At 56.6% G+C, this 27,035-nt stretch overlaps 1 protein-coding gene across 2 annotated transcripts in view; it reads right to left on the bottom strand.

The window, feature by feature from the left end:
• Kcnh2 (potassium voltage-gated channel subfamily H member 2) overlaps positions 1-23,939 on the bottom strand; it is a 31,493-nt gene extending 7,554 nt beyond the window's left edge. The window contains exons 1-5 of one of the 2 annotated variants that reach the window (XM_076859520.2): positions 23,864-23,939; positions 20,835-21,065; positions 6,410-6,574; positions 4,913-5,356; positions 4,101-4,312 (exon numbers count right to left, since the gene is read on the bottom strand). In XM_076859520.2, the coding sequence (XP_076715635.2) occupies positions 4,101-4,312; positions 4,913-5,356; positions 6,410-6,574; positions 20,835-21,065; positions 23,864-23,939 (1,128 nt within the window). Of the gene's footprint in view, positions 1-2,282; positions 2,391-4,100; positions 4,313-4,912; positions 5,357-6,409; positions 6,575-20,834; positions 21,066-23,863 lie in introns of those variants that run through there. The other variant, XM_076859525.2, reaches the window with a different exon arrangement.
• Positions 23,940-27,035: the final 3,096 nt, after the last annotated feature.

Here is a 27,035-nt window from a genome sequence, read left to right as displayed (position 1 = left end):
GCAGCCATAGCTACTCACCACCCCACAGACCTGGGCACTACAATTTCCCAAATGCCACACAGAACAGCTGGCTCCACACAGTTCTCTCAGTTCCCATAATTCAGGGCACTGTGCAGTAAAGCTCAGTACTGCTCCCCACAACCAATGCAGACCAGACTGTCAAACAGCAACTGGCACCATGCAGTCACACCCCACACACACCGCACATACGCACTGTGTCAGTCCAGGAAAATGTTCCAAGGACTCCAGCTCCCAGCACTGCAGTTCCAGAGACAGGCTCTGGACACTTGTCCTACCAGGCCCATGTCTTGCCACTGGCCTAAAGACACCAGCAACCCAGCCTCAAGCCCCTTGTCCTCACTGGCAGGGAGAACCAAGATGTTTCCACCTCCCACTCTCCTAGCCCCAGGGCAGGCTCCCATACTCTTACAAAAGGATACAGAGGACACAGTCAGGCCCAGAGGAGCTGGGGCACAAAATACAGAGGGGCATGCACACCAGGGTCACTTAGGAACAGCATGCACAGCCTATACAGGCATTCACTCAACAGTCAGGCAGAGGTGGGCCCACAACCCACACCAGGTGGCAGCAATCATGACACTTTCTCCCAAACCAAACTAGGGAGCGCTCAGACCAGCTTTCCCATGTTGTTTCAGAAGCCTCTCTGTGTTCCTCTGTCCTACCCCTGCTCTCCAGATTGCTCTCCCAGATATCTGACTCAACCCAAGACACCCTCCCCTCACCCTCCCACCCCGGACCCTGCACTCCCTGGGCAGCCAGACCCAAGGCCTCAACCAGCCCATAGAGTTGCTGGCCCTCCTCCCAGAAGCACTGAGTTCCTGGGACAACCATGTCTAGGCTGGGAGGTGTCCCAAAGAATCCCATTCATTAGCAAGAGGGGATCCCTGGGACCCACTTACACAAAGGACAGGTTGGAAAACACCCATAAATAACCGAAAGGTAAGATGGGTCATAGTTAGGGCTTTGGCCATCCTGGAATGGACACAGAGGCACCAGACTGGGGGTACAGGGGCAGCAGCTAAGGACTGGGGCAGGGGAGGAGTCTGTGGACAGGCCTCCAGAATCCCATGTCTGCCCTGCCTTCAGACTAAGTGGGCTGTTCCTTAAGGCAAAGGGTAAATGTGTATGGTGTGGTGACTTTCAGGGCTCAAGTGGGAACTGAAAGAAAGGAACTGAACCCCACAGGAAAAGGGCAGAAGGAGGTAGCTGCCCTGAATAGGACTCCTCCCTGTGCCTGGAGGTGGGTCCTGTGCCAGGGAAGTTGGTTGTGCTGGTCGACCCCTAACAGCAGTGATCCTACCCCCAAGTCTGCCCACAGCCCCAGTGACACACGCATGTGCAGCAAGCCCAGGATGCAAGGTCTGGAACAGCCAACCTCATCGGCCTGAGGGCCAGTCCCAGCTCTGCGTCACTAGCGTCCCACATGGCCTGGGGCCAGGTTTGTCATCCCCTTGACCTGTTGTCCTGTAGAACACTAACCAAACCCTGGGTCCTCATCTGTGGGGGAAGAATCCCACCTGTACCTGTCCCCCAGGTAAGAGGGTCATAAGAGCCCAGGCAGGGGCAGGCAGGGGCGGGCAGGGCCAGGAATGGTGGTGGCAGTAGTGGGATTCACAAGAGACAAGAAAGCCACTGGGAGTAGAGAAACAGTTCCCAGGAAGTAACCAACAGCTTGGAGGACCATGGCCTAGGCTGCCCCTGAAAAGATGAGCCAGTTCTCAGCCCAGCATGTCCTCACAACCCACCCAGTGGCCTCCAGCCTCTGCCCTCCTCAGACTCCAGCCTCCAGAACCCCTGAAAGCTCAGCAAGCCTCCCTTCCCTGTCACAGGGGCCATTCCCACAGAGCAAGGAAGCTCCGCACCTGCGTGCCAGGCCTGCTATGCTCGCCAGCCTCTCACTGTGTCTGCCTGCTGGCTCCTTTGCCTCCCCAAATCTCCCCACCACCCTCTCTGGGTCCCATCTGATTCCTGTTGTCTTTCTCTCCTCCCTTCGCATTTTGAGGTAGAAGACTGCGGGTCACAGAAACCACAGGGGAGGGCCCCCAGTCAGGGAAACACTGGGAACACAAACCCCACAAGCCAGGGTGGGCAGGAGCTGGGTGGTGGGCAGGGCCTCAGACTCCATGGCTCCCCAAACCACCCGACTTCTCAGGAGGTATCTCCCCAGCCTGAGTTGGAGCCCTCTGCACTTCTTCCCACTTGCCAGCACCTGCCTCAGTGTCCCAGCCCTGGAAAGAGGAGGAGGGGCCCGGGTCACCTACCTCCTGGGCCACCAGGCTGGAGATGCGCACGGCCCGCCTCACCCGGCCTTTCTGGGCCCTGGGCCGCAGAGCCCCTGTCCTGCTCGCCTTCCCTGCTGGGGCCGCCATGGAGGACTTGACTCCCCCCAGCCTGCATGCCCTGGGGCCCAAGGGCCCAACCAGTGCCTTACTTGCACCCCAGCAGCAGTCCCAGCCCAGGCTGTGCCCCGGAGGTTGGCCAACTGGCAGCCAGGGCCACCTCTGGCATGAAGCCAGGGTGGTTGGGGCTGGGCCCCAGGGCTGGGGTCACCTGGGCAGTGATCGTGGGCTGCAGTCTGCCTGGCTCATACTGCTCATAGCCCCTGGTGTGGGCCTCGCTGCCAGGGTGCTGCGCTCACTCTGCCCGCCTGCCGCCAGCCCAGCAGCTGCGGTTCCCACCGCTGCTCCTCCGGCCGGCCCCTCCTTCTCCCAGGTCCCCACCCCCACCCGCCACACTGGGCTCCCCCGCCCTGCCCGTGCCCGCCCCTCCACCCCGTGCCAGGCCAGCGGCCCCCTCCCCCGCAGCCTGCTCCCAGCTCCTGCTGCAGCCGCTCCGCAGCCCGTGCCCCTCCCCCTCATCCAGCAGCCTGGCCTGTCACCACAGATTAATGGTCTCCCCAACACCCCCGCCCCGCCAGTCCAGTGCCGAGCCAGCCAGAGTCAGAAAGAGACACCCAGAGATGGAGAGACGCCCGGCGACTGGCAGGGGCACAACACACAGACACATTCAGACAAGACACGCAGATCCACAAGACGCAGGCACCTGCATCAGGCCCAGGGCAGGGCCGATGCCAGGGACCCGGTGGGAACTGAGAGAGAGAGAGAGGCAGGAACCGGAGGGGCAAAGAGGTAGGCAGCCAGATAAGGGCCTGGGGTGTGGGGGAATGTTCTAGAGTCAAGGCCAAGGGGCTGGAGACCTGGCAGAGACCCAGAGAGCCAGAGGCAGCAGGAGGCTGGCCAAGGGAGGCCAGAGCAGGGCAGCTCCTTCACACAGGCCAACTGGGCAGCTGCTATGGAAGGGGCCTGAGGAAAAGGGGTCCCCCACTGTTCTGGGCTTCTCGCTCACTGCAGAGATTATACTCCTGGTGCCCAAATCCCCAAAGCCATGATGTGAAGAAGGGCTGGGGTAGACTAGGCACTGGGGGTGTTGTAGACCACCTTGCTGCCAGGAGGGGACAAAAGCTAGACTGTCCCTGCCAACAGGGTCATGTAGGTCAAAGCCCCAAAGACAAGTGGTCTCCTCTGGTCCAGGGTTCAGGGACTTGAACCTTCCCTATCTTTGCACCCACCACCACCCCCTCCCTCACCCACATGAGAAGGACACCCACCTCTCCAACATCATGGAGACATAGCGGACATTTCCAGACCATCCTCACACCACCAGCCCCCACCGCCACCTGGGGCATCACCTCAGTTCAGAATAATCAGGAACCTCCTGACCTCGACCTCTGTGGCTTCCTCTAATTTGAAGCCTCCTCCTGTTGCTTGCCCCCAGAACCAACTTCACACGTATCCTGTAGCCAGACCCTTCACATCCTCGAGGCTACTTTCTCCCACCCACCCGGCCCTCTCATGTCCCCTGCCTCAAGTGCCCTGTCCACCCTCAAGCCATACCCTCCGTATCTGCCTGTCACGTGGCCCCCTCCTCACCAGTCTCCCTCTCTCCAGGACCTTTTGGACTGTTTCCTCTCCTGCCTGAGCTCTGGAGCATCTCCCCTCCACCAGCCCTCTGGGTTGCCGCCCTTCAAGGGGCTCTCACTGACTGGCCCCCACCCCCCCACCTCTTGACCACAGCCCTACCTGGGTGACCTTCTCAGTGACATTGTGAGTCCGCTCCTTTATCTTGGGTGCTATGATCTCCCGGTCACTGGTGGGCGAGGCCAGGAAGGGGTCTCCCTTGAGGTCCACAAAGTTGAGGGTGATTTGGGGAATCTTGCTAATGGTGCGGTAGCGCACGAGGTCCGAGTCTGAGGTGGAGTTAAGCAGGCCACTGCGCAGGGGGTGCATGGCCCCTGGGGTGGAGAGGCAAAGTCAGGTCAGGTGGGTGGGCCAGAGGCTGACAGGCAGTCAGGCCGTGGGCAGTGAGACCAGAGTGAAGACCAAGCCCTCCCCAGGCCAGGGCCATGGGGGGGCATGAGCCAATGGGGTCAGATCAGGAGACCCAAAGTCACAAAAACAAACAAGGACCAGATCCCCTCCCCATTTCAAAAAGGAAATGCAGTTATGAAACGAAGGCCAAATGAGGGCGAAGAGAGAGTCTGCTCGGTAGGCCCTGGGGCCTGCCAGAAAGCCAGTGGTGTCAAGAGCCTCCAGGCCTCTGCTGCCCCTTCCAACCACAGCCATCCCTGCTCCAGGAGGTCCTGGGACAGCGGACCCATGGGCCAGCAAGGGCTCTGGGAGTGGAAGAGTATAACGGGATGAATGGACATTTAATAGAGTAAAAGGCCACTTAATGAGATTAAATAAGTGCTTAATAGGATTTCCATCTCCCAGGCTCCCTGGCACCCAGGACGCAGGGGAGAGGGAGGAGGCGGAGGGCCTGGGCTTGCAGGCCTGGTGGGTAGGGAAGGGCGCAGACCTCTAGGTGGGGCAACTTGCTGGGCCTGCCTCACCAGTGCTAGCATGGCGCGGTGGTGGGGGCAGGGCCCCTGCGCGCATGGCCTCGATGTCGTCAGCCGAAGATGCACGGCGCACACTGGCACAGCTCTCTCGGGAGCGCGTCCTGGCCAGGCTGCAGCTGGAGCCTGAGGCATCAGGGTTGAGGCTGTGGGCCCTCGGGGATGGGTGTGGGCCAGGTGCACTGACCGTAGGTGAGCCCGGGCCCACCAGTGCACGCCGCTCCTCAGCCGGCCCAAGCCCCACCACATGGTTGTCCATGGCCGACACCTCGTCCAGGGCCAGTGATTCGCTGCTGGGTGCCGCAGGCGTGAGGTCCACATCCACCACCACAGCTCCGGGGGCACCCACACTGCCCGCACTGCCCGGCCGCCCAGCAGACTCCCGAGTAGTCAGTGCCAGCAGTGCAGGCAGCTTCAGGCGGAAGGTCTTGGCCCGACCTGTGGGAGAAGAGAGGCCTGTGGCCCCAGGATGCCAGCCACCTGGAGGAGGCCAGGCCTCCAGGAGCTGGAGTCCCCACCACGAGGAACTAGGGACCTAACAGCCCTCCATCCCCAGCCCCAGGCACAGAACTCAATTCCCAAAAAATCAAGTAATCTACCCAAGGCTAATCTTAATCAACTACTATTGCTAGCCTCACCTCTAGGCCAACTCCATAAGTCCTCCCTAATTCTCTCTACTGCCCTGGAAGGGACTATCCTCCTCATTGTAGGGGTGAGGAAAATCAGGCATCGAGGCCTAGAGTGACCCTCTAGAGGTCATAGTCAGTGCTGGGCCTGCATTTGGGTAGGGAGTGATGCCAGCTGCTCTCTCCCATACCCTGGCAGCTGGCATCTGCAGGACCAAAGTCATTACTGTTGTTGTTTTAGAGCTTGAGAAACAAAGAGATGAATGCTTGTGCCTGACTCTAGGGAGATTTTTAAATTAATCCCAAAGAGGTCGTCCTGGGTGAGAGGGATTGGAGGTTTTGGGTGACCCAGGGAAAGAGGTGGAGATGTCTTGTCTCTAACCAAGGAGAGAATTCCCTCACATCCTCTCTTCCATTAGCAGGGCCACTTAGGGGAACTTGGCCAGTCCAGGATCAAGAAGGACCACAGGACAGAAACTCCACAGAGAGAGAGAGAGAGAGAGAGAGAGAGAGAGGGAGAGAGAAACTGAGTCCCTGAGACACAGCTTTCAAATGAGCAGAGGTATCCACTCCCAGGTGGCCAGGGCCATCAAGGAAGGGTGAGTCTCCATCCCAGAATAGCTCAGGACAGAAAAGACCAGTCCTTAGTGGTGTGGGGTAGGAACCCAGCAGGAAAGGCTGAAAAACAGGTGCTGTCTTGACCCAAGGACGCGTGATCCTGAGCCCTGTCTGCTGATCCTGGGCCAGGCAGGACCAGGCCACTCCCTGGAGTTCTCACACTCCCTCTGTTCCTGCGGAGCACTGGCCTCGTGCAGCTCAGAGCCCAGGGAAGCAAGACTACGTACTCCTGACAGGGCTCACTTACCGGGAGCCAGCCAGCTGCTGGGGGGGCCCCGGTGATTGGTGTCACGTGCCGGGGACCCCACCATGTCCTTCTCCATCACCACCTCAAAGTTGAGGATGAACATGATGACAGCCCCATCCTCGTTCTTCACAGGAACCACATCCACCAGACACAGGAAGCAGCTCCCTGCAGGGTGGGGAGAATATGCCACATGACACCAAGTGCACAGGGCACAGAGCCAGCCAGGATGGACTCCAGACCCAAAGGGTCCATCCATTTCTGCCTCCCCTGCAGCCCCACCCACTACTCCCCCGCTCCCCTCCAGCATTCCTGCCCCCATCATGCACCCTGCCAGTCTGGGCTCCATCCCTCACTGTATCTGTCCCAGCTTACTGGGTACATCTTTCCCTCCTTGCCTAGATTCTTTCTCTTACCCTCCTTCCCTATGTGTATTTTTTAATCACTGGCTTATGATCATTGCTTCCTCCATATTTCCACCTCAGTTTTCCTGTCCTCTCAATGTATCTTTGCTTTTTTCTCATTCAAGGCAGTGTTGCCTCGTGGTCAAGTCCACCGGCTTTAGGCCCAGAATCTCTGGGCTCAGATCCCACTTCTGCAGCTTAATGACGTCTGCATTCTTCTTAAGTTATTTAACATCCCTGTGCCTCGTTTTCCTCACTTATAAAGTAGGGATTATAATGATTCTTTTCTCACTGGTTGCAAAGATTAAATAAGTTGGCATGTGCTGAGAGCTTGGGGCCAGGTCTGGCAAGCACTGAACACTACAGTTGACCACAGCTATGTGTCCCTGTCTCTGTTCCCTCTAGATTAGCTCCCAGCCATTGTCAGTCCACAATGAGATAAGTAGAGACGTTGAAAGGAAGAGTTTCAAGACCTTTATAGCTATTTGGCATTGCCACGGTATCTAAGCATGCCACCTTGTATTTCACAAAAGTACTTTCCTGTGACATGGTAGAAATAAACTCATAAACTTCTAGCTCTTTCTTCTTAACTTTCTTTGTGTTCTTGATTTTCTCCCTCTCGGTCTCTGTCCATAGAGCCTCTTTACTGGGCCAGGTCAGCTCACCCCTCCATATGGGCTCCTATGGCCCACATGGGCCCCACCCCACTGATCTCTGAAAGAGACCACTGAGTTCTAGCCCTCATCTCAGCTCTGCCCGGGTCCCAGGCATGCTCCTCAGTTCCTCCTCTTCCTGAGGTGAGTGGGGTCCTTTCCTGTCTGTCCACTGGTCTTCTCTGCCTCCCAGCGTCTACATTGCCTCTGTGGGGCCTGGCATCTGGCATAACACACCTTGGGAGCCAGTGCTGGCTCACAGTGTCAGTAGCCAGGCAACGGTGACATGGAGGAGGTGGTCACGAATGGAGAAGAAGTGAGGGGTGATGAGTCACGTGGTACCATCCCATCTCTACTGACCCAGCCTCAGCTGTCCCTCATGCTCACCTCTATTTCCAAGAGCTTCCTCGGGCTAGTCTCCCTTCCCTCTGACCCTCCCCCTCACTCCCCCCAGTAATGGCAGTGGTGATGTGAGGGGGCGGGGCAGGGACTTGAAGCAGTGCTTGAGGCCCCCAGCCAGGCCTGGGGGGCGAGTGTGGGGAGGCTGGGAGCAGAGCGGGCTGTGGCGAGTAGACTGGGTGGAAGGGCCTGGCTCCTTTAAGATGCTGGCTGGGTTCAGCGCCGACAGGCCGGAGATGAGGCTGGCCCTGAAGCAGCCCAGGGATTCTAGCACTGGTCTAGAATCAGCCACGGGGTCCTCTAGTGGAAAAGGTCTTCTGAGACCAACTTACACAGGACGGTGCCGAGGTAAGAGCTGAACCCAGGAGGAGCTGGTCAGGAAACCTCTGCCCCACCCGACAGCCCTTCCACTCACCGCATCCCAGGCTCTGCACAAGGGACCTGAGCTCAGGGGCTCTGTGTGGGTCTCCCTCCTGCAGCTGCTCTTGTCCCCTGACCTCCGGCCTCTGACATAGAGCTGTGGTGTTGGAGCTGCAGGGGGCTGGGCCCAGCTGGAGACCATTTGGCACCCAGACAGCCCGCCTGGAGTTTATGCCCTAATATGGTGATGGCCAGCAGCGGTCTGAATAGAGACTGGCCTCCTCAGGACTCAGGAGAGGCCAGCGACCAGGAAACCTCAGCCCTGGAGACCCCAGAATCCACCCTGGGCACCCCAGTGATCCAGGCCCTGATTTATGGCCCTCACCAGGAAACCCGTCTCAGAGAAGTCTAGAGTCTGGAACATGGAAGATGGCCCCAACCCTTCCAGAAAGATTGGGGTCTCTGTCCCCAAGACAAGGCCCCAGAAACACTGGCCTTGAGTCCTCAGAACCCCATTCCCATGTCAGTCCAGGCTACTCAGCAAAAAAAGCCAACTCTGCATTCTAAGGCCTACCTAGCCCAGCACCCTGGCATCTCACAATAACCCTCCCCTTTCCAACAGAGAAGCTCCAGGATAAGCCTCCCTCCCGTGCCAGACACCCTCACACAGAATCCTCACATCCCCCTCCCTGTGTTGACATTCAAGAAATTTTTCCTTTCAAATAATCCAGTCAAAGATCTAGTTATTCCAAACACATGAACCCTAGCCCTGCTTGATGGCTGAAGGGGACACAGATGGGGATGGGGATGGGATGGAGATGGGGATAGAAGGAAAGAACTCTAGGGGCTGAGTAGATCTGGCATCTCGAAGGCACTGTCTCACCTGCCAGGTTGGCCGGGTCTTCCTTGAGCTGCCACATCACCCCCCCCCCAAGCTCTTCAGCTTGGCCTGCTGGCTAGACCCCACTGACTAGCAGTATGGGGGACAGGGAGGTCAGCCAGGCTAGAGATAGGAGCTGGAGCTGGGCAGCAGCTCAAAGCAAACAGAAGTTGGTGGGCATTAAGATGCTCAACTTCCCAGCAGAGAAGCCACCTTGAGAGCCAGCGTCCACGCTGCACCGAGGGAGCATGGCCGGCAGGGCATATTCAACAGTCTTGCCTACTCCCTTGCCCCAGTGCCCACCCAGCCCCAGGCCTCCAGCCCACCACTCCTCTCCCTTCTCCTTCCAACTCACCCTGTCTCCCACCAGGGGCTCAGCTTACCCAAGGCAGAGGTGGCCACAGGAAGGGCCACAAGGCCTGGCTGGGCAAGGGTGCAGTTCCGCCAAGAGCCACTCTGTGGCAGGCACGGCCCACGCTCCAGAGGCAGCCAGAGCCTTCAGCTCTCAGGGAAGGAGCGGGCAGCCTGAAGGGAGTGGGACAGCTGGGAAGGGGGGGACAGCTGGGAGGTCAGATAGCCTTTGCCCATGGCGTTAGGACACTGAGCTTGTCACATACTGCAGAGTCCCAGGGTGCTCGCCTGCAACACAGACCCACTCCACAGAGCTGGAGGGATACAATGACATAAGATCCATGTGGCTGGGAGCCTGGCTCAAGGAGGGCTCCACAGACTGGAGAAGGAAGAGAAGGAAGCGAGCAGCTGGGTCTCAGCCATGGAGCAGACCCGGGGGCCAGCATGACTTATGTGGCTGATGACAAGACACATCCCACTGCCCCTCCTCCAACCCCCAGCCCCAGCATAGCTGGGGAGACCTTACTCAAGTGAAGCCTCCCCGCCCAACCCAAGCCTGCCTCCACCCCACTGGCCTCTCTGGGGACAGAAACAAGGAAGCGGGAGGCTGCTCTTTATACCTAAACCCTAGGTGCCTTTGGCCATGGTGGCCAGGGCGAGGCACGGCAGGCACTCTCAGTAGGACTTCAGAGGACATGTGGCTCACCGCAGGTCACTGAGTGGGGATGGGGCAGCAGGAGGAACTCTGGGGAAGGAGCAGGTCTGGGGGCATCCACATGTGGCAGAACCAGCTCATCTTGATTCCATGAAGATCCCCATCATTCAGGGCACAGCACCTAGCTTGCTTTCATTTGCTGCCAACTCATTCTTGGGAGTATACCTGGGGGAGGCAACTGTCCCGGCCCCGCATCCAAACCCTCCCGCGTCATGGCTCCACCCAGTGTCCGAAACCCGATTTCCACCTCTAGACACCACTGGCCCAAGCCAGGCCCCAAGGGGAGCCACACGTGGCTTTATCAGGGGCCAGGCCTTATCTCTCATGGCAGCACCAGGCAGGGAAGAGGAGGCCTGTAGGTGACCTGAGTGGCCTTGGGCAAGTTCCTGAGGTCAGTTCTTGGCTGAGGCCTCTGTAAATCAGTATCCTCGTGGCTCCTTCACAACCTCACGGACATCACTGAGAATGTACAGGTGAAGCGTTCGGAGCGCCATGACCAAAAGACAGTCCTGGGGCCTGCCCTCTATGAGCCAGTGTTCAAAAGGACCACAGTTCGGCACACAGAACAAGATGGAGGAGGAGGAGACAAACCAGATGGCAGGGGAGCCCTGGGGAGCTAAGCTCTCTGTCCTGGCCATCAGGAGATCGGGCTCTCGCCCTCCCCCCCATTGGCTGTATGACCATGGGCAGGTCACCCACCTCTGAGATTAGACTCCCTGTGGGTTCCACAGGGACAAGTGATTCCCGCCCTGGGTGCCAGATGAGATGACAGATGGCCTTGTGAAAGCATCCAGAGCCATAACGAGGCCTGGTGGCGGGTCCCTGCAGGGAAGGTGACCTCCAGCATCCTCACCCTGGCTGCCTCCCTGCCTCGCTCCGAGCAGGAGGAGCTATGCCCAGAATGGGTCCAAAGTCACACTGAGGGCAGGAGGCTGGGGCTGCCGTCAGCCCTGTCCCCCGCCCCAGGCAGAGGCTGTCTCCCGAGCAGCCACCCAGGGCTGTGCAGTGTCAGGTTATATTTAGCCCGGTGGCGGCGACAGGACAATGCAGCAGGAGCTGCTCCTGGCCAGTGGCCACCATGTCACTAACACCACTCTTCGTGGGCAGCCAGGGGGCCCAGGGAAAGCTAGGGATATTGCAGACCCAGGGGACAGAGGAGGGGAGTCTGAATGGCCAGTAAATTAGTATGTGTGTGTGCACACATGTCTGTGCATGTGTAGATATGTGTGAATGCGTGTGCATGTGTGTACACAGATGTATAACAGAGCATGTGTGTATCAGAGACAGAGACAGCTCTTGAGTCCAGGAGCTGAGGAACGCAGAGTCCTGGGGGGCAGGCTTGGGGGGCTCCAGCCAGGCCTGCCTGCCACAGAAGCAGCACCCCTAGACAGAACTCTCCACCTGCACTTCCAGCCAGACCCTGCCAGTGATTGTCTGAATGGGGCCAAGAGCCCCTGCCATCATATCATCTCCACCTGCCACCAAACCTGCAGTCCGTGGCACAGCTGAGCAGTCTCTACCACCACTACAATACCTCAAGAGGCCAGCTCTGCCCAGGAAAGCTGAAGCCTGCTCTGCTGCCAGTCTCCTGGTGCCACCACACCTTTCCAGCCACAACTTCATGTGGTAAGAACCAGGAGTCATACCTCCTGCCCTCCTGCCAAGAAGCCCCGGGAAGGTGAGACAAGGTCACCCTGACCTGGGAAGCTGCTCGTGGGCTCCACTGACAGTTCTAGCGGCCACCCCAGCACCCTGCCACCCCCAGCTTCCTCTCCCCTCCTGCTCCTTCTTCCTCCAACTCCCCACGGTGCTTCCTGGACCCCTCTGTAGGGATTGTCCTGACTGCTCCACCTGGCCTACAAGGTTGCTTCTCTCTAGGAACCTGTCCAAAACCACACCTCTTACACAGGAGATCATCACAGGCTGGATTCTGGGGAGAGCTTCTCCCCAGCCAAGAGTCAGGGCCTGAGGCCAGGAAAACCCTCTTCATGGGAGGTACTGGGTGATCAGCCTGGAAGGACTACTAGTGGCCTCAGGGGTGGTAACAGTTATGGCAGGTGTGGACAAGCCATGTCCCTATTTTCTCACCTCCCTTCCAGATCCAGGGACACAGACCACCCTTTCAGGACAGAATTTGTCTGTCTCAAACCCACAGAAGCCCCTGTCCTAGGTCTGGACAGCAGACAGAACCACCATGGGAAATCAGGTATCTTTCCCTGAAGCAACAGTCAATGGTTACGATGGAACAGAGGATGCTGCTAGGAACCTAGGCAAGGGGCAGGGGGGAAAGTGGAAACTATACCAGCTGGGTACCCTCCAGCCCCGCTTCACTGTGACCCCACACACAGCCTGCCACAGGGAAGCAAGGGCAACACAGAGCTGCCACTGCCCATCAGGGGGCAATCCTGTGGTCCCTGCCCTCCTCTGGTGCTCCATCATGGCTCCCAGCATACCCCAGAGGGCCTGGGGAGCCCTGATAAAGCCAGTCCCAATTCCAGGTCTGTCATGGCAGGCTTTATCAAGCAGCCCACAGCTTCTTGGTCATTAAACCAATAGTGCAATTTCTCCCTGGCTTGCCCTCCCATGGGGCTCAAGCAAACACAAGTGCTGGTGCAGACCCCTGAGAAGGCAGGTTGAGCACATGACAACGACCCAGACATAAACAAGAAAACGGCATCATCTACTGACAACAGGGTCATCTCCCTAGAGAGGGGACAAAATCAACAGATAAGCAATTAGGACTCAGGAGAGAGCTCAGCAAGCATGCTAGATACAAGATCGACCCACGAATACAGACAGCATTCCTCACCAGCAGCCAGCAGCAACTAGAAAATACAGTGAAAAGTAAAAGATTTGATTCAGTAGCAATACAAACCATAAAATATCTAGGAATCAACCAAGAAAGCCCACATGGGAAAACAACCAAATTCACATAAAAGAAACAGAAATGGTCTGGTAAGTGGAAGGACAGTTCTGGCTCTTCACTGGACAAATATCCTAGCTATGTCAATCCCCCTAAATCAACTTACAAAACTAATCTAATTCCAATCAAGAGTCTAGTGTTTTTTGATTTGGGGGTTTGTGTGTGGTTTTTGTTGTTGTTGTTATTATTTGTTTGTTTGTTTTTCCTTTCAGGAACCTAATGAAGTTTCTCCAAAATCTATAAAGAAGAGGAGCCAGGAACAGCCAGGTCAGCCTTTGAAAAGAATAGAGGGAGCATAAGGTGCACTGCACACTCTGGTTTTGTTGTTGTTCTGTTGTTTTTAAATGTGGTTCTGATGCAAAAACATACAAATAACTATTTGGAACACAACAGAATGCTCAGAGACAGGTCCATGGCTATGTGGGAAGTTAATCCATTCTAAAGGTGGCCCCACAAATCAATGGAAAAACACAGACTAGATGTGTTGGGAAAGTTGGCTCATTACATGGAAAAAATAGAACCTGATCCCTGCTTGACACCACGACACCACATCTGAGAAAGGCTCAGGATGGATTCCAAACCCAAGTGAAAAAGATGAAACAATTAAATTAACAGAAGAAAGGTAGATCTTTGCAACCTCCAGAGAGTGATTAATATCCTCAACAGGCTTTAAAAGCACAAGCAAAGCTAAAACTCAATGATTATTTTATCAATATTAAGCATAATAGGGATAAATTGAACAGGAACTGAAAGGGAGAAGATATTTACAATATCTTGATTCAACAAGAACTTAACATCTGATATATACTAATTTTTTTTTTTTTTGAGTACTGGGAACTGAACCCAGGGGCTTTATGAGTGAACTATATCTCTAGCCCTAAAAAGAGACAGTGTCTGGCCAAGTGGCTGATGCTGGTCTTGAACTTGCAATCTTCCTGCTTCAGCCTTCAGTCACTGGGATTATAGGTGTACACCACCTTATCCAAATATACTGAATATTTAATTGTATGCATTTGTGTTTTTCGAATATTTAAGCAACTCCTGCAGATCCACAGAAATGAAAGGCAGCAACCTCAACAGGAAAATGAGCTAAGGACATAAGTAAACAATTCACAGGAAAGTAAACCTACAGGGCTGTCAAGCCTAAGAGATATTTGGACTCGCTAAAAATGAAAGAAATGCAAATTAAAGCAACAAGATTTCACTTTCACATATGAGATTGGCAAAAATTAGGAAGGTGGATAAAGCCAAGAATGGTAGGGGTAGATGATTCTCATGCTCCATTCAGGAGGATGACAACCGGAACAGCTGTTCGAATGAGTCTGGTTAGTTGAGAGTCCATACGTCCCGTGACCTGACACCTTCATTTCTGGGCAGGTATCACATGACATCCACACACAAGTCTGGAAGGGCCCATGTATAAGGATGTTTGCTGCAGTATCCCTTCTGGTGGGAGAGACGTTGAGACAACCTGGGATCCTTCCCTGGGAGAGTGGGCAGGTAAGACACAGTGGATGCACACCCCAGAATGGGAAGCCACAGACCAGACATCTGGTGGGGAAGGTGGATATGGTAAGCTCATTCAGCAGCCCAACTGGACTTAAAGACACACTCCTGTGTCAGAAAAGTGAACACCAGAATACAATATATAGCACAGTATCATTTACATAAATTAAATCTATATGCATCTACCCAGACAAAATACACATTTGCAAGAACATATGCAAGCAACACATTCACAGTAAGTACACTTGAATGGTTGCCTGCAGGGAGCCTAAGGAGACCAGAGAGTGAAATAAAAGGGAAAAGGTAAAAATAAAATGAAAGAGAAAGGGTAAAAGAACATTATCATGAGTGTTATGCTTTCAGTAATTTGGGGAGCTGGGCCAGCGGAGGCCTGGGGAGGGAGAGGAGAGGCAGGCAGGGGTGCTCAGCAGGGCGCAGGGCAGGTAGCTGCTCCCACCATCTGACAGCAAGACCTGGTGCCACAGGGTGACAGCCTGCTGAATGGCAAGTACAGTGAGCCTTGAGACTGGCATGCTGCTTGCTGGTGTCTGTACTTTTGGAGGAACACCCTCACCCCCGCAGCACGGGGACAGGCACTATGATCCCACTTAGGAACTGAGGACCCAGGTTCTCAGACCCAAGCTAAACCCTGGTTTCCTGAGGCCATGAGCCCAACACATCCCCCAAAGGGCCTCCAGGCAAGCAGCCTGAACACAGGAGATCCACACTGAGTATGGCTCTAGAAATGGCGACACCTTGGGCCCCTGCCAGCAGGATAAACCCAGGCCAGTCCCTCAGCCTTTGTGAGCAAGAGTGCCCCCATCCCATAAAATGACCAGGGAATCTTGTTTCTGAAAGAGCTGGGAGGCAGTCTGTGCCAAGGGAAGGGCTCCCAGTTTGCAAACTGTAAAGCAGGATTACAACAGTGAGTGCATCCAAGAGCTGTCCAGCAGCTGCCATCTCTTGTCCCAGCTGTGCTCCATGCCCCACCTCAAGCCTTCTTGATTCTCCTAAGTGAGGAGGCCATGAGCCCTCAGACACCTTCCCTGGACCCACTATGTCTCCCACACAGCAACACTAGAGGACTTCCAGCTTTCCCAGTACCACCTCAGGCCACCTCCACCTGGCCCCACCTTCCTCTATCCCTGATGGCCTCCTCATCCTCTGTCATCCTGCCCAGCCTGATATAAGACGATTGCAAAGCTTTTCATATGGTGAAAGACTGAGGCCCAGAGATGAGAAGTGATTTGCCCATAGTCACACAGCAAGTCTGTAACAGAGCCAGAAATGGCCCCCAAGTCACCTGACTCCCAACATTGGTCTTCTACCACACAGACCTGCCCACTTCATTCATTCATTCAGCAAACACATACAGGTACTAACCCTCCCACTATGCACCAGGCATGCAGATACCACAGAGAACAAAACTAACAGACTACCTCTACCTTCGTGGAGCCTGGTGGGGAAGGTGGATATGGTGAGCTCATTCAGCACTGGGGAGAAGGAAGATAAGAGTCAGCCTGAGCCTCCGAGTGCCTCTAGGCCAGCAGACAAGAGGCCACTCAGGACAGGAGTTACTCAAGGCCAGCTCCAATACACAGCACAAAGGTCTTCATGAGTAAAGAGGGGACCATGGGGCCAGCAGCTGCCCATGTACCTCCCATGCTTGCTACCTGTCCCAGATGTCCCTCCCGACTCCTTGCTGACCCTAACCCCAGGCCTCCTGGCCTGTCAGGGAGGGAAATTCTGCTAAGCCCCTCGTCTAAGAGGCAAACACTGCCCACGTTTCTGCCCACACAGAAGGGCAACAAGAGTGTTTTTAAAGAAAAAGGGACAATTCTTAACCCAAGTATGAGTTCTCTAAGGGGGTGTTTCAGGCACCCTTGGGGAAATAAATAAGCATATAAGGGCTTTCTTGAACCCCTCAAATCAAACAGCACAGGAAGCCACCTCTGGGCAGAAAAGAGGCTCACGCTCACCCCACCCACGCCTCCAAGTTGGCCCTCCTACTGCCCCCCCATTCCTCCTCCCCAGAGCCCAAGGCCACTGTCAACTCTGTTTCCACCCCAGACAGCTCTGCACAAATATTTACATAGCTCCTCCCGGGGGCTTCAGCAGACACAACACGGAGGAGCCACCCTCCCATACTCTCCAGGCCCTGGGTATACCGAGGGTAACAGCACCCCTCCATCCATAGGCCTGCCTCACACTGGGTGGGACTCGACAGGAAGCCCCCCCAACAGCCAGGACAGCCCACCACAGCAGAGCTCAGAAGCTAAGTGCTCAATGGAGAGAGGCAGCCAGTCTCTGAGAGCATGCTCAGTGCCCCAACAATCCTGCAGGTGCTCTCACCTGCCCATCTCCAGGTCCCGGCCAGAATGACAGGGATACCCGTGCATCTAAGATGAAGCCCCACAATGGCTTCAGCCTCACTGTAAAATGCTCCCTTCCATCTAAGCTCCCAGATCCTCCTGGAATCACTCTGGGTGCCTTTCCTGGACACCCAGACAAAACAGCCAAGCACCAACCTCTGATCCCCCTGCCCTCCCAGTCTCAAGGTTTCCCACTTTGAAAAGAAGCTTCCTTTTTACCAGTTTAGACCAGTGCAAGGTCTACAGCTGCAGGGGAGGTGAAGTGGACATCTGACTTGGAGAAGGAAGGCCTTGGCATAACAGAGCAGGGCCTCTGATTCGAGGGGACAGGGACGGGTGGGAAATGTGAGAAGAGAACCAGAAGAGATGGCCTGGGGTGTGGAGGATGGCAGGAGGCCAATGGCATGAGGCTAGTACCAGCAGGAACACCTGAGAGGCTGGGGTCCAAGTTGGGGATAAGAGTATCCCAGTGAGTATGGGGTCACCTCTGGGGCTCTGGGGTCACAGCACACTGAGGAGCAGGTCTGGACCTCAGGTCCCACCCCTCCCTGTAGCCTCAGAGTCAGTTGTTGCAGTTGGGGCCCTCTGACCTTGTTGTCATGGCAACTGGCCTGCAGCTGGAGTGGAGAAGCTAATAGACTCTTCTCCAGAGACACCCCTCTCCCCACCCACGCACAGGCTCCTGGGGACACAGGGACATGGAAACAGGACCAAAATAGTCAGAGGTACGGGGAGACACAGACTTCCAGACAGAGCCCCATAGAGGAGAGGGAGAGAAACAAGAGGAAGGCTCAGGGGTGCTGAAGGAAGAAGAGAGAGACAGAAAAAGAAGTAAAGAAGGAGAGAGAGGGAAAAAGAAGTAAAAACCAAAGGGACAGAATCAACTAGTCAGGGCAGGTGCTGAGAGAATGGGACACAGCAGGCAGCAAAGCACAGTGATGGGCAGGCAGCCCAGAGATGGGAACAAAGAGCAGAGAGAATGGAAGGGAGAGAAGGGACTTCCTCTGGCCTGGTAGAGGAAGAGACACACCTGCCCCAGCTATGGCAGTGTCTGAGCACAGGTTGTACTCAGTGAACACCTGCTGCCCAAGGTACCTCCCGGCCTGCCACCGCACACTACTGGGCTGAGCTTGCAAATCCATCTTAATCCTGGGCTTGACTTTAAGGGGCATCACACAGGGCCAGCAAAGCCTGGGCACGCTGTGTCTCTTCCTCCAGCCCACACTCCCCAGTCTAGCCTCCCCACCTCCCAGCAGTCCCAGCAACTAAATATTGGGGCTGTCTGGCTCCAGGCCCTGAGACTGCACAGAGCTAGCTAGAGGCATGGACACAGCACAGCTGTCCTTGGTGGCGCCTGCCAGCAAAAAGCCCTGCCTCCTCCCTAGAGCTGCATCCAGGGACCCACTCCCTCAAGGCTAGCCAGGCAGAGACCCAGGAAAAGGCCTGAACAGAAACATGAGGTGACACTGGCCTTTTTCCCCTCTGCCTCTGCTTGGACACCCAACAGTATGCACACATGCGGTCCAGGTCAGGCCACAGGATGGCACCAAGAACTGCATGTCTCAAATCAGAGAAGAGGGAGGTTGAAGAAATCTGTCTGCATCCTAGGCCTAGAGTGCCAGGATACATAGGGCCCCAGGTGGCCAAGGGCCAAGGCCAACCTGCTGGCTAACAGACCAGACGATACCTGATCCCCATGGAAACTAGGCAACAGTAAAGAAGGGGCCAGGCAGTAGCTGGCGTAGGGTTTTCTGGGTCAGTGCCCCATTTGAAGTAGTAACCTGGAGAGGGGAAAAGCTTGAACTTAGACGGAAACCTGGGTTCTGCACCCACTCCCTGCACTGATATGCTGGTAACCAGACCACTGCTCCCCAGTTTCTCCATCTGTAACTCAAGTGGACAAGATTAGATAATCTTCAAGGTCACTAAGATCCCAGGATAGTGCCTCTGCAGAAGAGGTCCCACAGCATCCCCTCCCTTAAGGAGCTGGCCTGGGCCAGGAGAGAGGGCCAGGTCCCCCAGAAGGACCGCACACTATGGCCAAAGACAAAACCACTCAGACTTCTCCTGCCAAGTGCCTAATCCACCAGCAAAAGCAACCAACATCCACAGCAGCACTGGCATGATGTTCGTGGAGGAAGAACCTGTTGCAGGCACTCTCTTAAAATCTCAGCCCCCTAGTGAGGGTCCTACACTATCCCAGAAATGAAAACAGGGTCCAGAAATCAACCAACTTGACCTAAGTCACATAATTTCTCACATTAGACCTGAACCCAGGATTGATGTGTTCATATTCTTTCATAAAACCAGTGGTTTACAAACTTTTAAGATAAAAGTTTCACATAAAATAACGTGTAACTCTCTGATATGGTTTTCAATATGAGAGACAGCAAAACAGAGCAGGCAGGGCCCAAGTCAGACAAATGGGAATCCATTCCCAACCTGTCACTTTCCAGCTATGTGACTTTGGGGAATTTCTTAATTTCTCTGAACTTCAGTTTCTTCATCCATAAATTGAAGATAAAAATAGCATCTGCTTCTCAAGGCTGTGGTGAAGATTGCACAAGATAATGTAAGTGAACAGTGTCCAGGAGGTAAAACCTGCCCACTGCCTCAGGGTGTGCATCTAGTCTCACGGCCCCTGACTGTCTACCAGCAGAAGCCCATGTGCTGTGAGCAAAGCCCTCTTCCACGGGGCTACAGTGGCCATGTTCTAGGGGTGCTGGCAACTGATGCCACAAATTGCATGCCAGCAAAAAGCAGGGAGGTGAAGGATGCAAGCCTTTGCAGGGTGGTGTTGGCCCCTCCAGCACACATACTGGGGGGTTTGATGCTCACTGGCTTCCCTGCCAAGCAGGAGGCAGAATATGCGGGATTTTCCACAGCTGACAAGTTCCCTGTGGACAAGATTTTGTCTATCCTGCGTGTCCAAGAGCCCAGCTCTAAGCCCGGCTCAGAGGCAGGCAATAAATACATACTGGACACACAGTGGTGAGCAGCAGGGTTTAGGCAGTGCAAATGCGAGTTCCAGAGCTCTGTTCACTGTCCTCTGATGCCCACAGGCCTCTAGGCCCGCTGCATTTCCTCCCTGATCGGAGCCCACCCCAACAAGACAGGCACAGAGTGGGAGCGGCCTGCCTGGCTCTGTTTATCCGCTCTCCGGAAACCCAGAGGAGCAGGGCTGGGAGGTGGTGGCTGAGCAGAGACACCTGGCGCAGGAGCGGATGGAGGGGCGGGGCGTTCAGTAGCTGAGACAAAGGAAACTGAGGTCGTGGGTAGAGGCACACACCTCCCTTCAAGTGCTGGTAAAGTGCTGGAGAGAAAGGCAGCGGGAGTGAGGCAGCAGTGAGCGAGCTAGAGTCCTGAAGTCCTCCCTGGCCTCACCTTCGGTGACATCTCTAGGTCCAGTCACCTGGCAGTGGCTACCCTAGCATAGCCAGATCCCTGTGACCAGATGTCAGCGCCCAGCCCCCCAGCCTGACCCAGGACCTCCATCCACACAGGCACCTGCCATCCCTGCCCCATCCCACTCCAACCCACCTAGCTACACATGCTCACACCTGCACCGGGAAGAAGGTGCCAGAGGTGTCAAACCCTCAGCCAAGCAGCCTAAGAGCCCATGGGCCACATGGAAAACCATCTATCAGAGCAAGTGAGCTGAAGACACAGACCCTGCCACTCCACTGGCACACGGACACGCCCCCACTTGGGTCCCCCCCGCCACAGGACCCCGCGGGTTCACTAGCTGTCCCCCAGCCCTGGGTCCTGCCCCACAGGGGTTCCCCCCTCGGGTTCCCCACGTCACCCCTGCCTCATCCCTCTCGGCCCCGCCCTCTGGTCATGACCCCGCCCAGGCCCCGCCTACCATCTTTCCGGTAGAAGGCGATCTCCACTTTGCGCTCTTCGGCGCCGAGCAGGGCCTGCGCGATCTGCGCGGCGGCACGGCGCTGCGTGCGCGGCCCATGCAGGAAGTCGCAGGTGCAGGGGCGCTGCATCACCTCGGCCCGAGAGTAGCCGCACAGCTCGCAGAAGCCGTCGTTGCAGTAGATGACGGCGCAGTTCTCCACCCTGGCGTTGGCGATGATGAACTTGCGGCCTGGGGGGAGGGGATGAACAGGCACGTGAGCGGGACCCCAGTCTCGCGGGTTCCCAGTTCTTCCCCACATTGTCTCACCACATACAGCTGTCCGGGCACTCCCCGCAGCGGGGAGCACGACGGGGACTGGAGTCCCCAGCAGTGGGCGAACGCAGCTGATCTCGACACAGGTGCCTCAAGCGGGGTACGGCCTGGTGGAGCGCCCCCTCCCTCCAGGCCCTTGGGGCTGGCTGCGTGGCTTCCCCGGGGCAGGCCGCCAGCGGCCCGCCGCCCCCTCCGCGCCCGGAGTGAGGCCAGCCTGGGCGGGTGTCAGCAACGCGTGTCAGCAGCCGCGGCGGAGGGATAAACACTGGGCCTGGAGAGGGAGCCTGGGAAGGGCCAGAGATGGCGGCCAGCCTTCCCTTTGCATCAGCTCCTCTGACTTCTTCCTCTTGATCCCTGCTCTCTAGGCTTGGGGCACGGAGGCGGGGTAGGTGCTTCCTAGGAAATCATTCCTTGTATCTGTAGACCCTGCCATGTCACTGCCTGCCAAGACTTCCAAGGGCATTCAGGAGCTGGGGAGTGGGTACCAAAGAGGATGAGGGAAGTAACACGCAGAGCTCCTACAGTGCCTTATCTCACTTGGAACTCTGACAACCCCGTGAGGTAGGTGTCATCATCCTTACTTTATGGATGAAGAAACAGGCTCAAGAGAAGTTCGGCACCATGCCCAAGTCCTATAGCTCATAAATGACTGTCAGCTTTTGAACCTTATCTGGCACACAGCAGAGGAACAGCTGAGGGTTACAGGAGGAAACCCAAGGTCATAGGAAGCAAGGGAAGGGACCAGCAGCTCAAACCCAGGAAATTCCTAGAGCCCAGGGTTGGACCTGAGACACTGGCCCACTTGTAAGAAAACAGATCCTGGAAAGGGATGTGACCCCAAGGATATGAGAGGCCTTTCTCTGTGGCCCCATCAAGGAGAGAAGCCCCAATGGACCCATTTCAGCTAAAGTAGACTCATCGAACCCATACTGCCTCAACAACCAGGCTGGTGGGTGAGGTGCAGGCTGGCAGCAGCCTCAGCTTGTGCCAGGTAAGGTGCTCCAGGGATAAGAGCTTTCTATAAACAGAAGTTCCAGCCACTATGGCCTTTAATACTTGGCTTTCAGTAGCAGTTGGAATTCTCTTATCCTGTCCCCAGCAGGCACAGCCCTCAGGCTGCAGCCCTGGGCAATCCCCCTAGCAAGGCTCAGCCTGCTGCAGAGACACCTGGCAGGTCCAGGCTCTCAGGATCTGGCCTCCTCCTGTCTTCCTGAGCCACCTTGCCCCTGGCCTCAAGGAAGTTACTTTGGAGTTGAGTCACCTTTATGTCAATTCCCAAGGTCCCCCAAAACTCCCAGGCAGCCAATAACTCCAGGTCTCATGAAAAAAAAAAAAAAAACTAACTCTGTCTCCATCCCTGCCTCAACCCAAGGCAAACCAGAGCACCAGCCACAGAAGAAACACAGTCCCATGTCTTCACACCCAGGTCTGGGAGAGAAAAGCAAGTTTCTTAGAATGCAAGCCCCACCCCACCCCCACTCCTTTCACTGATATCCTAGAATACTGGGACAGAAGGAACCTGAAAAGCCCCTTTGCCCTGCACCCTTCTTCACAGATGTGGACACTGAGACCCAGAAAAGTAAGGGTCACTCAAGGTCACTTGGCAGAGGTAGGACCAGAAGCCAGACCTTCTGAATCCCTCCTAGTCTTCCCAGGTTCTTCCCATGCCTACACAGCCTCCCCAGAACTTGTGGGAAGGAAAGCCCAGAGTTGCCCCCTACCCCCACCCTCCACCAATGTCAGACTCCACCCACTCAGGATCATCCTGTTCCTCTGCTTGAGACAATGCTGCCCATCCAACTGACCCCTCCCTCCCCCCACCACAGTTACAAGCACGCGTTGTTCTATGCACACAGGGTCATGGGCAAGGAATGTCACCCTCTCCCCACTCCCAGGGGCCTTGGCAGTCACACCCACTGTGGCACATGCAGACTTGGGGATAGGCACACAAATACCCAGAATTTTCACCTAACTTAGGACACTTTTGGAAGCCTCTCCTGTCAGGCCAGCATTAGGGGTGCTGTAGTCCCCATAAAGGGGTTTGAAGATAATGCCCACAGCAGGAAAATCCACAGCATAAGGATACCATAGGTAGCCTGTTAGCCTCAAAGCCCAACCTAAGTCCTAGGATGGGACCCCATGCTCTTGTTGCCTTATCAAAGGCACCTAATCACTGCCAATACAGGGTCAAACTCATGGGTGACACACTGGCTTAGGATCATGTATACATAACACACACACACACACACACACACACACACTCACTCTCAAGAGCAGATTAGGCTCTGACTCTACATCCTTACTTTCCATCTATCACGTACAACCCTTTCAAAATTGGCACACACACTGTTCTTAGGGTCCCACAGTTTAAGTCACATACATTCTCATGTCTTTGCACACACAGGCCCCATCCACTCCCAGAATTGGGGACACATGCACACTCCCACCTCTCCTCCCTTCCATGCACGCTCAGGTGTACATAGACTTTAGAATCCCAAAAGTCTGAGCTAAGCCTCCTGTCCCAAGCACCAAAAGCAGGCCCCTTAATCCCATGCCCACGGACCCGGACCCTGGCTAGAGCGTTGGGGCCCACCAGCCCCCAGTGACTCGCACTTGGCGCTGCACACGGCCCGGGCACGCCCCCCCATCCACACACTAAAGAGCTCGACCCGCCCCCAAAACCCCCTCCCCGCCCAGCCCCCTCCCCCACTCACTCTGGCCCTCAAACTTGCGGATGATGGTGTCCAGGAAGGTGTTCTGCGGCGCGACGTGGCCCCTCCGCACAGGCATCCTGAGCCCATGGGCGGGCCGGGCGGGCCCCCACCCACCCCGGCCCGGCCCGGCCCAGCACTAGGCTTCGGGTGGCCTGGCCGGGCCGTGGTCTCCGCACCCTGCGGCCAAGCTGAGCACGGGCGGGGCCGGGACTGGACTGTGGACGCCGGGTCCCGGGTGCTGGCTCCTAACCGCTGGCCGGGCCTGGAGCCGCTTAAGCTCCGGCCGCCCGCACACCTGTCTGCCGGCCTTGGCCGAGCCACGGGCCCCGCTCCGCCGCGTCCCAGCGCCGCGCTCCGCCCGCTCGAGTGCCGGGCTCCCGGCTCCCTCCCGCCCGCCGCCGCTGCCGCCGCGCCGACAGCCGCTCCGGCGCCCGCGGCTCGGGCAGCGCCTGCGGCTCAGCCCGGCCGCGGAAGGGTTAATGCGGCGCGCGCCCCTCCGGCTCCGGCCCCCGCCTCCCGGCCCCCTCCTGCCCGTCGCGCTCCCGCGGCGCCGCCCTCTCCCCCCCACCCCGCGCGCCCGCCCTTCCCATTGGCTGAGCCGCGCTGAGTGTTCCCCCGCCCCAGCCCCTAGCTCTGCCACGGAGCCCCCCGGACTCGCACGCAGCGGAGAGGGGGAAGGGACCTTAGGTAGGGGAACCGTGAGGACAGGTGCGACGGCCGGCTTGGGAGGCGGCCAGGAAAATGGGGTGGGCATTGAGTCCCCACACCAGATTGGGGGGCTCAGAAACCTGATTTGAAGGGAGAGGACCAGTCACTTATGTCCTGCCTCCCCACCACGCCAAGCACCGGCTTGGTGCACACAGCCTGCGCTCAGAGGCTGCGTGGGTGGCAGGGGTGAGGCCTAGGTTCTGGGAAGACCAGGGTCAGTAGAGAGCAGGAAAATGGAAAGAGCAAGACAGTCTGGAGCCCCAAGCCAGCAAAGATTTGAGATAAGGGCGGGTGGGTCTTAGGAGGGGCACGCCCCCCAATACACGCGCGCGCTCGCACACACACGGCCCTCTCTAGGGTTATTCGAAGCTCTCCGTGGGGGCCATGCGTAGAAAGGGACATTATGACAAGAATTGCAGCCTCCTCGCTGCGGGATCAAAGAGAGGGCCCTGAGCGTGAGGTTCCGGCTAGGGGATCCCCTTGTGCCAACAGCCTGCCCTCCCACTATCGCGCAGGGCCAGCCTTGCGGGCCCAATCCGCGGGCTCGGGCCCTGTGGCGGCTGCTGCAGCCCAGCCCCTCGGAAAACCCTGGCCTAGCCCAAGGCCCCTCCCCCCGGCCAGCTGGCTAGCTCCAGCTGCAGCTCCCTTATTTAGGCAAGGAGGCCTGAGGATGCTCAAGGGCAGAAGGGTGTCTGCCCGCTGCCTGCCCACCTCCCCCCCGCCTGGGACTGAGTAAGGGTCTTCCGGGAGAGGTGTCGCTAGCCTGAGCAACCAGGCAGGGCCCCGGGCTGGCTAGGGTGGAGAGGCGAGTGTTGACAGCTGAGCAGGAGGGCAGGCAGGGAGAGAGCGCAGCTGAGCTGGCCATGGGTCCCCTCCCCTGCCTGCAACCGGGATCAGAGGCCTGCCTAGATGGATGGGGCCATGTGGGGGCTCCTGAGGGCTTGCAGCTGCCTCTGTCCTTGGAGCAAGGGGCTGGGTCTTGTCACCAGGGAGAACCATCCTGGGGTGTGGGGGGAGGGGAGGAACAAAGGGCAGAGAAAGCAGCAGTCCAGAAGGAGGACTGCGCAAAAAGAAAGATCTTGGTGAGACCTCCCTACCAACTTCCATCTTCTGCCCAGGAGCAGAGGATGCAGACAGTGGGGCCAAATGGGGCCACTGGCCAGCAGATGACACCCTTTTTTATTTGCTGGTGGGTGGGCAGTGACTCAGGGAGGCAGCCTGTGGGAGAGAAGGAGGTGGCTCCACCAGCTGATGCTAAAAAAGTCCAGAGGCTCCAGCCTGTACAGTCATCCCTGAGGCCCCTCTCCACCTCCAGCAGCTTCCTCACTCACACTCCAAGACACCCAGGGCCTGGGGTGACACAGGCTTCCTCACTTGTGACTTGGCATCAGGGGCATCCATACATCTGGGCTCGTAACTGGCCCGGTCCCTTCCTGGCCCCACAGCCACCCGTAGCTTTTGGATTGCCTGCCTTGTGTAGTACAGGGTTCTCCCTTCCAGGGCAGGGGACTGAGAGGAAGTGAGAAAAGGCCAAGAATGGTCTTGGAGGGGAAAATGAAAAGAGATATCTGAAGCTGTTCTGTCCAGACCAAGGGGGTGAGAGAGCCATGTCCCAAAGGGAAGAAGCTACTCATCTGATGTGGCTAGCTGTCCCTCACAAAAGGGCCCATGTTGCTGGGATATACCTCTGCTCTTATCCCAGAGAGAAGTCAGGAGTCAGAGGGACCCTCAATCCCCACAATAAAAGAGAGACCAGGCAGAGAGTAGTCCTTCTTCTGTACAAAGAGAGCTGGCTACAGGAAAGCCAGGTGTCTGTCTCTCTCTCTGTCTCTGCCTCCCTCTATCCCCCCCCCCCCCGACACACACACACACAAAGTCAAAGCTGAATACAGATTTCTGACTTCCTTGGAGGCTCAGGGGAAAGCCTGATGATGGTCCCGCAGAGCCACCCCCACAGTCAAGGACTGAGACAAGGAAGAGAGGCTGTGAAACAGGACAGGCTCTCCCCAAGGCATCCTTCCTGGGGCTCCCCATGCCAGGCACTAATAACAGACAAGCTGATGGCAAAGCCCTGCCACCTACCAACTCCCCACCTCCACCACTCCCAGATCCAGGACAAAGAGAAAAGTACCCACCCTAATACCAATAACATCCAGAATTTGCCCCAACCCACCTCGGGCCCTAAGAGCCATTTTCAGGGCCTATTCCTGGCAGGAGTTCTCCCCCACCCTGCCTTCGACTGAGGAAAGGGAGAAGCTGAATTTATAGTGAGACACATAGGCTCCTCCCAGCTCCCAGAAAGAGACAATTTAGGGAGAAAAGTCTGCAGAAAACATCCTGCCCACCCTACTCTCTGCTCCTGCTCAGTCTGAGGGAGCCAAGCCAGGACTCGCTCTTTTTCCTGGGAGGGAAAAAGAAATTGAAGCCTGTCCCTGCTGGTGGGGCACCCAAGCAGTGGGTCAGG

This window comes from Callospermophilus lateralis, chromosome 1 (assembly GCF_048772815.1).
Source record: "Callospermophilus lateralis isolate mCalLat2 chromosome 1, mCalLat2.hap1, whole genome shotgun sequence".
In the NCBI taxonomy this organism is placed as follows: Eukaryota; Metazoa; Chordata; class Mammalia; order Rodentia; family Sciuridae; genus Callospermophilus; species Callospermophilus lateralis.
Note: the sequence above shows the minus strand (reverse complement) of the source record. Positions and strands in the feature narration are given on the sequence as shown.